Source organism: Nerophis lumbriciformis, linkage group LG32, assembly GCF_033978685.3.
Source record: "Nerophis lumbriciformis linkage group LG32, RoL_Nlum_v2.1, whole genome shotgun sequence".
Classification (NCBI taxonomy): Eukaryota; Metazoa; Chordata; class Actinopteri; order Syngnathiformes; family Syngnathidae; genus Nerophis; species Nerophis lumbriciformis.
Window position 1 is genome coordinate 727,751 of NC_084579.2, and position 11,202 is coordinate 738,952.

Here is an 11,202-nt window from a genome sequence, read left to right on the forward strand (position 1 = left end):
GACAAATAATGACAAGGTTTGTATTTCCTGTATGGTCAGATGCATTAACACAAGTAAAGTGCAGCTGAGCAGCGCCCCCTGCTGTTCATTACATTCTACACACAATGCAGAGGAAGAGAATACCGCTTACATTTGTCAAGACTTGGACTATGTTTGTTTTCCCATGGTGCAAAAGAATTGGACCGGACAAGGCGTGAAGTAAAATACATGATTTAATAATAGACTATAAAAAGTATAAACAAAAGGCGTGCACAAGGTGGGGAACAAACTTGGCTAATAAAACAAAACTAGCACAAAGGCAGGACTATGGGAAAAAAAAGGAACAAACAAAAGGTGCTCACAGCGAAGGTACAAAACAGTGGCTTGAATAAACAAAAGACACTAACTGTGGCATTAATCAACAAAACTTACTTGCGATGACGTGAACAGGGCAGCATGGACTATGAACATAAAACAGAGTGTCAGGAGTGTGTCAAGAGTGCAGAGCATGAATGTGATGTCGCCAGGCCAACCAACAGAAATGACAGGCTTAAATAGTCATGGGGTGATTGAAAACAGGTGCGTGAGTTCAAATGAATCAGGTGCGTAAGTCGTGAGGACAGGTGAACTGATTGGTAGCCATGGAAACAAAACAGGGAGTGAAAAAACAGAAACTGACAGAGTGCACAAACCAAACAGAACATAGCCAAACTAAACATGATCACCAAGACATGACAACATTAGTCGTGCTGATATTGTATCGGATTGAAATCGGTATCGTTCAATATTAGCCTATATTGGCCTACTATCAAAATGACTTTTTAAATCTTATATTTCCCCTTTCAATATATCCCTACCGTATTTCCTTGAATTAGCACCGGGGCGGTAATTCATTTAAAACCTCTTCTCACTCCGGCGCTTACCAAAGGCATGCGGTAAATTTAGACCTGCGCTTATAAATTTGAGTGTGATGTAAGGATACCATCATGAAAAGCACATTTACCGGTAATAAAAAAAACATTATAATAATAATAATAATAATAATACCTGGGATTTATATAGCGCTTTTCTAGTACCCAAAGTTGCTTTACATGTAGAACCCATCATTCATTCACACCTGGTGGTGGTATCAATCAATCAATCAATCAACTTTATTTATAAAGCACATTTAAAATGGACCACAGGGGTAGCCAAAGTGCTGTACAATGGGCAGGTTAAAAGATAATACGAGTAAGCTACTTTCATAGCCACAGCTGCCCTGGGGTAGACTGGCGGAAGCGTGGCTGCAATTTGCGCCGACGGCCCCTCCGACCACCACCTATCATTCATCATTCAATTCACCGGTGTGAGTGGCACCGGGGGCAAAGGGTGAAGTATCCCGCCCAAGGAGACAACGGCAGCGATTTTTGGATGGTGAGAGGCGGAGAGCGAACCTGCAACCCTCAGGTTTCTGGCACGGTTGCTCTACCCACTACGCCATGCCATGGTTTTACCTTTACTTATAAATGAAGTCCATGCACCGCTCCTTCTGAACAAAAGCAACTTGTTTATAGAAGTCTTCCTTATCTTTCTTCAGTTTTAAAAGTCTCTCTGTCTCGATGGAGATCTTCCTTTAATTATTACCTCCTGCTTCCATTGAAAGTCCAGTTTAGAAAACTGTTGTTGTCACTTCTTCTGCAGCCGAGTAGTTGCAAGAATGATCCCTGGGATCACTAGCGCCCTCTACCACCATGAGGCGGGAGTCATTTAATGATTCATATTTGACGCACGCAGCTATATTAATAAAACATTTTTACTCTTCTTTTTAGCATATTCAATAGCTTGGACTTTAAATCCTACTGAATAGCTCTTTATCTTCTTCCTTTTATGCGATTTTAAATGATTGAAATTAGCCTCCTCCATTTTGGAAAATCATGCCTTGAAAGGTGAAGTGTCACTTGTGACGTGACGAGTTTGACCCGGCGGTAAAACGAGGCATGCGCTAATTATTTTGCTAAACAAGTTTGACCCGGCAGTAATTCTAAGCATGCGCTAATTATTTTGTGAAATGAGTTTGACCTGGCGGTAAAACGAGGCATGCGGATAATATATACCCGGCGGCAATTCAAGGAAATACGGTATATTATAAGTGTTAAAAGTCTTATATAAGTGTTTTAGTGAAGACAACACATGATGTAAGTGTCTATATTATGTAGCCTACTATCAAAATGACTTTAAAAGTCTTATATAAGTGTTATAATGAAGACAACACATGATGTAAGTGTCTATATTAGCTATATTAGCCTACTATCAAAATGACTTTAAAAGTCTTATATAAGTGTTATAATGAAGACAACACATGATGTAAGTGTCTATATTAGCTATATTAGCCTACTATCAAAATGTTGGATAGGGACATCCCAAATATAAATATATTCTATCATATATTGCACAAGCCTTTTCTACAGTGTAGTGTTTTCCACACTTGTATGACGGTTAAGAATATTTCAAAGGGTCTTCAAACACTGCCAGTAAAAAGGGTGACACTGGAACAGACAAATTCATTCAAACAAAATGAGCTTCCACCAAATTTTTTAAAGTTTTCAACAAGTCGAAGACATACATTTCTGCAAAAAATGACAATATAACGTAATATTGCTTTAAATGGGCTAGTTTGTTGTAATATCATCATAACTGTATTATTATTTGAATTGTGATACGTAGTTGAGATCAGAGGTGGGTAGAGTAGCCAGAAATTGTACTCAAGTAAGAGTACTGTTACTTTAGAGATTTATTACTCAAGTAAAAGTAAGGAGTAGTCACCCAAATATTTACTTGAGTAAAAGTAACAAGTATGTTGTGAAAAAACTACTCAAGTACCGAGTAACTGATGAGTAACATACAGACACATATCATATACATATATATATATATATATATATATATATATATTATATATATATATATATATACATACACACATATATATATATATACACACACATATATATATATACACACACACACACATATATATATATATATATATATATATATATACACACACACATATATATATATACAGTATATAATTTATATTTATTTATTTTGCCGTGTTTGTTGACATGTTAAAGGTGTTTTAATGAATATACATGCATGTTTAACACATATAGATTCCTTTCTTTCATGTTGACAAGAATATAAGTTGGTGTATTACCTGATTCTGATGACTTGCATTGATTGTAATCAGACAGTAGTGATGATAACGTCCACGTTTTCAAATGGAGGAGAAGAAAAGTTCCTCCTTTCTGTCTAATACCACATGAAAGTGGTTGGTTTTTGGCATCTTATTTGTCCAGCTTCCATATTCGTTTTTATACACTTTACAAGAAATACATTGGCGGCAAACTCCGTAGCTTGCTAGCTTGTTTGCGCTAGCTTTCGGAGACTCTTGTTTTGAAAGCGCAGGCGCGATGGAGCGGCACTTTTATTGTGAAGACAGGAACTGTGCAGTCAGTCTTTAGGCTTTTGACGGGATGTACGGTTTGAAATAAAATAGTGTCTTTTTTCCTTCACACTTTTGATTGATTGATTGAAACTTTTATTAGTAGATTGCACAGTACAGTACATATTCCGTACAATTGACCACTAAATGGTAACACCCCAAAAAGTTTTTCAACTTGTTTAAGTCAGGTCATGTGACCGCCTGGCTCTGTTTGATTGGTCCAACGTCACCAGTGACTGCATCTGATTGGTGGAACGGAGTCAAACGTCACCAGTGACTGCATTTTATTGGTGGAACGGAGTGAAACGTCACCAGTAAGGCAGGCACTTTGAAGGTCTGTCTGACAGACCAAAACAAACAAAGCGTGCATTAACAGATCGATAAAAATTAGTAGCGAGTAGCGAGCTGAATGTAGATAAAAGTAGCGGAGTAAAAGTAGCGTTTCTTCTCTATAAATATACTCAAGTAAAAGTAAAAGTAAGTTGCATTAAAACTACTCTTAGAAGTACAATTTATCCCAAAAGTTACTCAAGTAGATGTAACGGAGTAAATGTAGCGCGTTACTACCCACCTCTGGTCGAGATTGAGTCCTTATCTGATGATATTTGTTTGCCACATTGTTACTTTTCAAGCCCTTTGTGCAAATATGCACATTTTTGCCACTTTGTTTTGTGTAAAATAAGTGTAAAATAATGAAAGAAAAACAGTCAAGTGTTTGCGCTCATGCTTTTATTGATGCCAAGCATATGTTAAAGACATGCCGCTGCCTGCTGCCACGCTCTCTGCAGCTTTATCTGTACTTTTCGGCCAGGGCCAGAGACAAAGCGGCCAGGAACTTGTCCATGGCCACGTGCGCCTCGGGGGTGAAATCGTTGGGGAACATGATGGCCAACACCACAAGGATGCAGTGGGTGAAAATCTGCAAAAGGAGAGGATAAAGCCATAAATAAATAAATAAGAACATCCGCCTTTTTTTCCACCCTGTTTGGACGGGACGTGGGAGAGTTGGCCCACTTTTATTTTGAAACACTGAACAGCAGCAGAGGCATTAATAAACTGGAAAGACATTTTTCTACCAAAATCTTAGAAACTAAAGCTGACTATTTTTATTGTGGCTTTTTGTTGGATTTCATTATTTAAATGATTCTATGTATTTACATTTATTGCCCATTTAACATGAAAAATATACAGCATTTCCACCACAGTGGCCACCCCATTATGTGAATATGCACCATTAGAATAATGTCTATATATATATGAACTGTATTGTGTATGAAGTAATAATAATAATAATGTCTATGTACATGAACTGTATTGTGTATGAAGTAATAATAATAATAATGTCTATGTACATGAACTGTATTGTGTATGGAGAATATTCTTTTTTGCTCTAGCTCACAGCTGTCAAAGTCAAGGCCTGCGAAAGCCTGAAAAAAATGGGTTTCAACAAAATACTTATTTTTTGGTTTAACTAAATGCAAACAGAAAAAAAAATGCATATTTTAAACTGTAATATTATCTGATCCTGCCAATTATATTGTATTGCAAAACTATTTTTGTGAGATAAAAACAAATAGTTAAATATCTGCCTGTCACTTTTTATTTATGACTTTAAAGCAATTTATACAAAAAAAAGCATATGCATTTGGATTAATCATGATTAATCACAGGTTATTACCCGCATGCATAATGAAAATGAATTTTCAAAAAAGTGGCCCTCTGAAAGCAGCCATTACTGCCATGTGGCCCTCAATGAAAATGCTCCTGCTCTTGCTGACGCGGTGATATCAATATTTTGGATCATTTAGCTACATCAGAATCTCTCAGTGAGCAACTCGTCTGACCTTGAAGTTGGCGGGGTCCACTCTCAGGGTGAAGGCGTGGAGCTCGCTGAGGCTGAGAAGACCTGCCTTCAGGTCGTCGATCTTGCCTACAGCGTCGCCCACGCCGGCCATGATGGTGATGCCGTGCTTCTTAATGGGGGCGGAGCCGGGGCTCAAGTCCTTCCAGTGGGCGAAGTAGGTCTTGGTCTGAGGGTACACGATCAGCAACCTGCGGGGAAAAGAAGAAAAGTCAAAAAGGAGCGATGTCCAAAGTGATGGACTGGAAAGGGTCCACACAGACCTGGACAGAGCATCCATGCCGATGTCCTGAGACTTTCCGGAAACTTTGCCCCAGAAGGCCTTGACGGCGGCTTTGTCCTTGGGAGTGAGACTGGTCATCTTGGCGGCTGTTGAGTGCTCTGATGCTACGAGACGCTGAAGGGGCTTTTTATAGAAGAGAAAAAGCCAAGGGAGGTCACACCCTCCGAGAAGATAGGCCGCCACACGCCTCCATAGAGATAAAGCATTGTGCCTCACACCCACTCTTACATCACATCTTTACTAGACTTTTACAATGACAGCCACCAACTTACTCTTACATCACATCTTTACAATGACAGCCACCAACTTACACTTCAAGCATGATTTCATGAGGATTTCAATGCTAACTTTGTGACATTTAACAATTTCAATACATTTATTTTGTTGTTGTGGACCACCACAAATAGATTTGACACGACCTTCTTTACAATAAGAAGATACAGCAAGAGAGATCAGTGTTATATTTAACCACTATTCAGATATTAGAGGTGCAATGGTCATTCCATTCATATTTGTACTTTCTTCAACAGACACAAGGCTAAATTGAGGCATAAAGCAAAAAATAAATATAAAATAAAACCATTTTTTTAAATCCCACTTTTATTTTTGTGAAACATTTTTCATACATTTTTAAATCAAGCTTAAATTCGATTTGATGCATGTTTTGTACTAAAACTCATTTTTTTTGTGCATAAAAAAAAACAATTTAAGGTAATTAAAACATCAAATTATAAACATTGCTACCTCAATTCCAACTGAGACTTAAACCCACCAGGAACATTTCCTTCATCAACTTACATTTGACATGCACAGCACGTTATGTGTTTAGGGTGGCCCTGATGAAGCAGGAACATTTCCTTCATCAACTTACATTTGACATGCACAGCACGTTGTGTGTTTAGGGTGGCCCTGATGAAGCAGGAACATTTCCTTCATCAACTTACATTTAACATGCACAGCACGTTATGTGTTTAGGGTGGCCCTGATGAAGCAGGAACATTTCCTTCATCAACTTACATTTGACATGCACAGCACGTTATGTGTTTAGGGTGGCCCTGATGCTAGGCATTCAAAGTGAAAGACAGGAAGCGTTTGTTGCGTGGTGCATTTTCCAGCCAATCAAATACAAGCGTTCACAAAAGGCGGAGAAGTATTGAAACATGCAGGGTGCCTTCACGAGCTATTCCACCCCCGTATAAGTAGAAGTGCGTAAGCATGCAGCCCACCTCCACAAGCGTGCAGTCCTGTCTAGTCATAGTGCAAAGAAGACAGAGCATGGAGACACTCTTAAGTTGATTCTATAACAAATAAGATAAACATACCTCAAAATAGATGTTGGATAGTGTTTTTATTGGTATATGGAGCAATCATTTAGTGTGCAATATTTCTATATACTGTATGTGCATCATTGGAACTTGTGCTCATTTCTGTTTTTTAATTATGTTTGACTTTTTTTCAAGTCGCCACCTCATCAAAGGGCCAACACAGATAGACAGACAACATTCACACACTAGGGACCATTTAGTGTTGCCAAACAACCTATCCCCAGGTGCATGTCTTTGGAGGTGGGAGGGGCCTATCCCCAGGTGCATGTCTTTGGATGTGGGAGGGGCCTATCCCCAGGTGCATGTCTTTGGAGGTGGGAGGGGCCTATCCCCAGGTGCATGTCTTTGGATGTGGGAGGGGCCTATCCCCAGGTGCATGTCTTTGGATGTGGGAGGGGCCTATCCCCAGGTGCATGTCTTTGGAGGTGGGAGGGGCCTATCCCCAGGTGCATGTCTTTGGATGTGGGAGGGGCCTATCCCCAGGTGCATGTCTTTGGATGTGGGAGGGGCCTATCCCCAGGTGCATGTCTTTGGAGGTGGGAGGGGCCTATCCCCAGGTGCATGTCTTTGGATGTGGGAGGGGCCTATCCCCAGGTGCATGTCTTTGGAGGTGGGAGGGGCCTATCCCCAGGTGCATGTCTTTGGAGGTGGGAGGGGCCTATTCCCCAGGTGCATGTCTTTGGAGGTGGGAGGGGCCTATCCCCAGGTGCAGTTATTGAATAACAAATCAAAGAACTTTGCCTTACCAGAACATTAGATGGTACTGAATGTAGTACCCAAGGTCCCAGATTTAACCCAATGGGTACCACAATAGTATGTACATAATAATTTAAACAGAATGTGATAGAAATAGAACAGCTTCTAAATAGTGCAGGTTATTAGTAGAAGCATTTAAGTCCCATCTTAAAACTCATTTGTATACTCTAGCCTTTAAATAACCCCCCCTTTTTTAGACCAGTTGATCTGCCGCTTCTTTTCCTTTCTCCTCTGCTCCCCTCTCCCTTGTGGAGGGGGAGACACACAGGTCCGGTGGCCATGGATGAAGTGCTGTCTGTCCAGAGTCAGGACCCGGGGTGGACCGCTCGCCTGTGCATCGGTTGGGGACATCTCTGCGCTGCTGACCCGGTTTCCTGCTGGCCCCACTATAGACTGGACTCTTACTATTATGTTAGATCCACTATAGACTGGACTCTTACTATTATGTTAGATCCACTATGGACTGGACTCTTACTATTATGTTGGATCCACTATGGACTGGACTCTCACAATATTATGTCAGACCCACTCGACATCCATTGCTTTTGGTCTCCCCTAGAGGGGGGGGGGGTTACCCACATATGCGGTCCTCTCCAAGGTTTCTCATAGTCATTCACATCGACGTCCCACTGGGGTGAGTTTTTCCTTGCCCTTATGTGGGCTCTGTACCGAGGATGTGGTTGTGGCTTGTGCAGCCCTTTGAGACACTTGTGATTTAGGGCTATATAAATAAGCATTGATTGATTGATTAGGAATATATCATGAAGAGAAAACAATAAATAGAATAGATTGTGATCCTGTACTGAAAATAGCATGCAAAACAATGACACCAAATAAAAGCCCAGTTAATGCCCATTTTTAATTGTCAAAGGCCTTGTCTTTTTATGGTGGCTTTATTGCATACTCGCCTGGCTTGTGGAAGTGCCCTGCATGCCTGCTTCTCCGCTACATTTGCTTTCTTTGGCGGACGCTCGTGTTTAGTTGCTGAGTAAACATAAGGTGTACCACATGGGAATTTGCCACATCTCTGTATCTCTAACGATTACTGATATTAATGATAAAACTACCGACAGTTAGTATTACCGTCAGACTTTTGATACTGCTCATTTTCTTCATACGAAAGCTGGCAACGCTAATCGTTACCGAGCTTAAATGCTAACATGAATACAAAACACATTAACGTCTTTCTCCATTAAGACATGTAATACTCCAGGTGTGTTCATTGAGGGCAGTTATGGTTGCTTAGAACAGTGAATAATATACAGTACCAATATAAATGTGTATATATAAAACTTGTGTATAATTGTCTTTTGTTTACGTACGCTGTACAAACCAAATCTTTAGATTGTACAGTATAAAACTGGCAGATCAATTGTACAGTAATATTTGCAGTTTCTTTTTTTTTTTTTTACAGCATATAAAATAAAAAAAATACATGGCATGAATGGAAAGGAAAAACGATACCACTGTTTTTTACGTAAAAAGTGTTTCATACTGTAAAATCTACGGTTGTTGTGTTTTACAGTCTATTATTTTACTCTATATTGAAAGTGGATTTTACTGTAAAAAAAAAATTACTGTAAAATTTTTACGTGAATAGTTTGTTGGATTACTTGCTTTGAAATCATAAGTCAAGCAGATATTTAAGTATTTCTTTATTTGAACAATAACATTGTCTTGAAATGTATGATTATATAATATTTCCTTGTATGATTAGAGATGATTCAAGTGTAAATTAATGTCACCTTTGAGACACTCGTGATTTAGAGCTATATAAATAAACTTTAGTACATTTATTTTTGTAACACATTTATTCAGAAAAGATAAGGTATTTTATTTCCACGGTTTTGTGTGGCCACCGGGCCTTGAGTTTGTCACCTGCCAATCTAAACTTATATAAACACATAAGCAAAGATATTCAATTGTGCACATTGAATCTACAGGCTCTTAAATATGAAGCCATATATTGTGTGTTCACAATAACAATTAGCACATCCCAACACATGTACCATTACACCTCAAATAATAACCAAAATAATTGTCTTTAAATATGTGTCAGTTTTTTTTAGCCTATTAAAAAATGACATACACATGCGTAGTGGCCAAGCATGCAAATTGATATGACATTATCCAGCACAGTGCACAGCACCAAATACTATGTGCGTAATACTATGTTAAAATACAGTCTTCTGCTTGAGGACAACATAGACAAATGATATTGATATGACATTATCCAGCACAGTGCACAGCACCAAATACTATGTGCGTAATATAATGTTAAAATACAGTCTTCTGCTTGAGGACAACATAGACAAATGACAGAAATACTGTAAAAAAAAATAATAATAAGATTTTGCTGCCAACACTCACTGAAAGTGAGATTGTCTGGTACTAGAGTTGTGTGACATACAATATAAATGATTTGTTATATAATGACACATGCTAGCTATGTCATGCAAAATTGCGACAAGCAAATGGACGCGTCCTCAACTCAATATAGCATTCTTGCTAGCAGCTAACGTCCCTCCACAGTGCAAAGCCACTTCTAAGTCAGTAATCATCACCTACACAGCGGCAAATAAAGGAAATTCCTTACAAGTATTATTATCACTGGAAGACGAAGGGATAGCTAAACATGCTACATAGTAGCATGTTTGGGGACGGCGTGGCGCGGTTGGGAGAGTGGCCGTGCTAGCAACCTGAGGGTTCCTGGTTCGATCCCCACCTTCTACCAACCTCGCCACGTCCATTGTGTCCTTGAGCAAGACACTTCACCATTGCTCCTGATGGGTCGTGGTTAGGACCTTGCATGGCAGCTCCCGCCATCAGTGTGTGAATGTGTGTGTGAATGGGTAAATGTGGAAATAGTGTCAAAGTACCTTGAAGGTAGAAAAGCGCTATACAAATATAACCCATTTATAGTAGGAAGATATGTTAACTGCGAGCTAGTGTGCTTGAATGTAAACAAAGGTGGGCAAATTATTACAAATATCGACAGTAACGATACCAAGTAGTATAGTATCAGGTCGATACCACAGTGGTTAGATTGATATTTTTTTAGTATGAAAACATCTTTTGTTGTTTTTGTTACTGTTTACAAACTCAGTAAATAAATCCATGACATAAATAATTAAAATCAGAGCGAAAATAGGACTCAATTTCATAATTTCATTGTTACTGTTACTCCGCCATCCTGTGTTTTAATTGTGATTAAAAAATGTAATAATTCAATGATCTAGAGCAGGGATGTCAAAGTGGTTTTCATTGAGGGCCACATGGCAGTTATGGCCGCTTGGAACAGTCAAGAATGTTTGAATTTATATCAATTGTTTTAAGTAGACTGTCGATTTTACAGTAAAAACTCTACATTTACAAGTTTACTGTAAAATATAGTGGGGGGGTTTACAACATTTTACGGTAAAAGGAAAAACAGTACCACTTTTTTATGGGGGGGTTTTAGGGAAAAAACTGGCAGCTTAGTTGCCAGAATTGAACTATTAAATTGACATTGTTT

General features: G+C 39.0%; 1 protein-coding gene across 1 annotated transcript; it reads right to left on the reverse strand.

Moving 5' to 3' along the window:
• Positions 1-4,175: 4,175 nt before the first annotated feature.
• LOC133620052 (hemoglobin embryonic subunit alpha-like) lies at positions 4,176-5,745 on the reverse strand. The gene is made up of 3 exons (XM_061981228.2): positions 5,588-5,745; positions 5,308-5,515; positions 4,176-4,382 (listed from the first exon to the last, which is right to left on the reverse strand). The coding sequence occupies exons 1-3, from the start codon at positions 5,683-5,685 to the stop codon at positions 4,254-4,256; spliced, it is 435 nt and encodes a 144-aa protein (XP_061837212.1). The 5' UTR covers positions 5,686-5,745; the 3' UTR covers positions 4,176-4,253.
• Between the last annotated feature and the right edge of the window lie 5,457 nt (positions 5,746-11,202).

What these genes read in the sequence shown, in the direction of transcription:
- LOC133620052 (XM_061981228.2), bottom strand. Translation starts at nt 5,685, where the DNA reads ATGACCAGTCTCACTCCCAAGGACAAAGCCGCCGTCAAGGCCTTCTGG. An exon ending in GGCATGGATGCTCTGTCCAG is followed by an intron (nt 5,516 to 5,587) that starts GTCTGTGTGGAC and finishes TTTTCCCCGCAG; the next exon opens with GTTGCTGATCGTGTACCCTC. An exon ending in TGGACCCCGCCAACTTCAAG is followed by an intron (nt 4,383 to 5,307) that starts GTCAGACGAGTT and finishes CTCCTTTTGCAG; the next exon opens with ATTTTCACCCACTGCATCCT.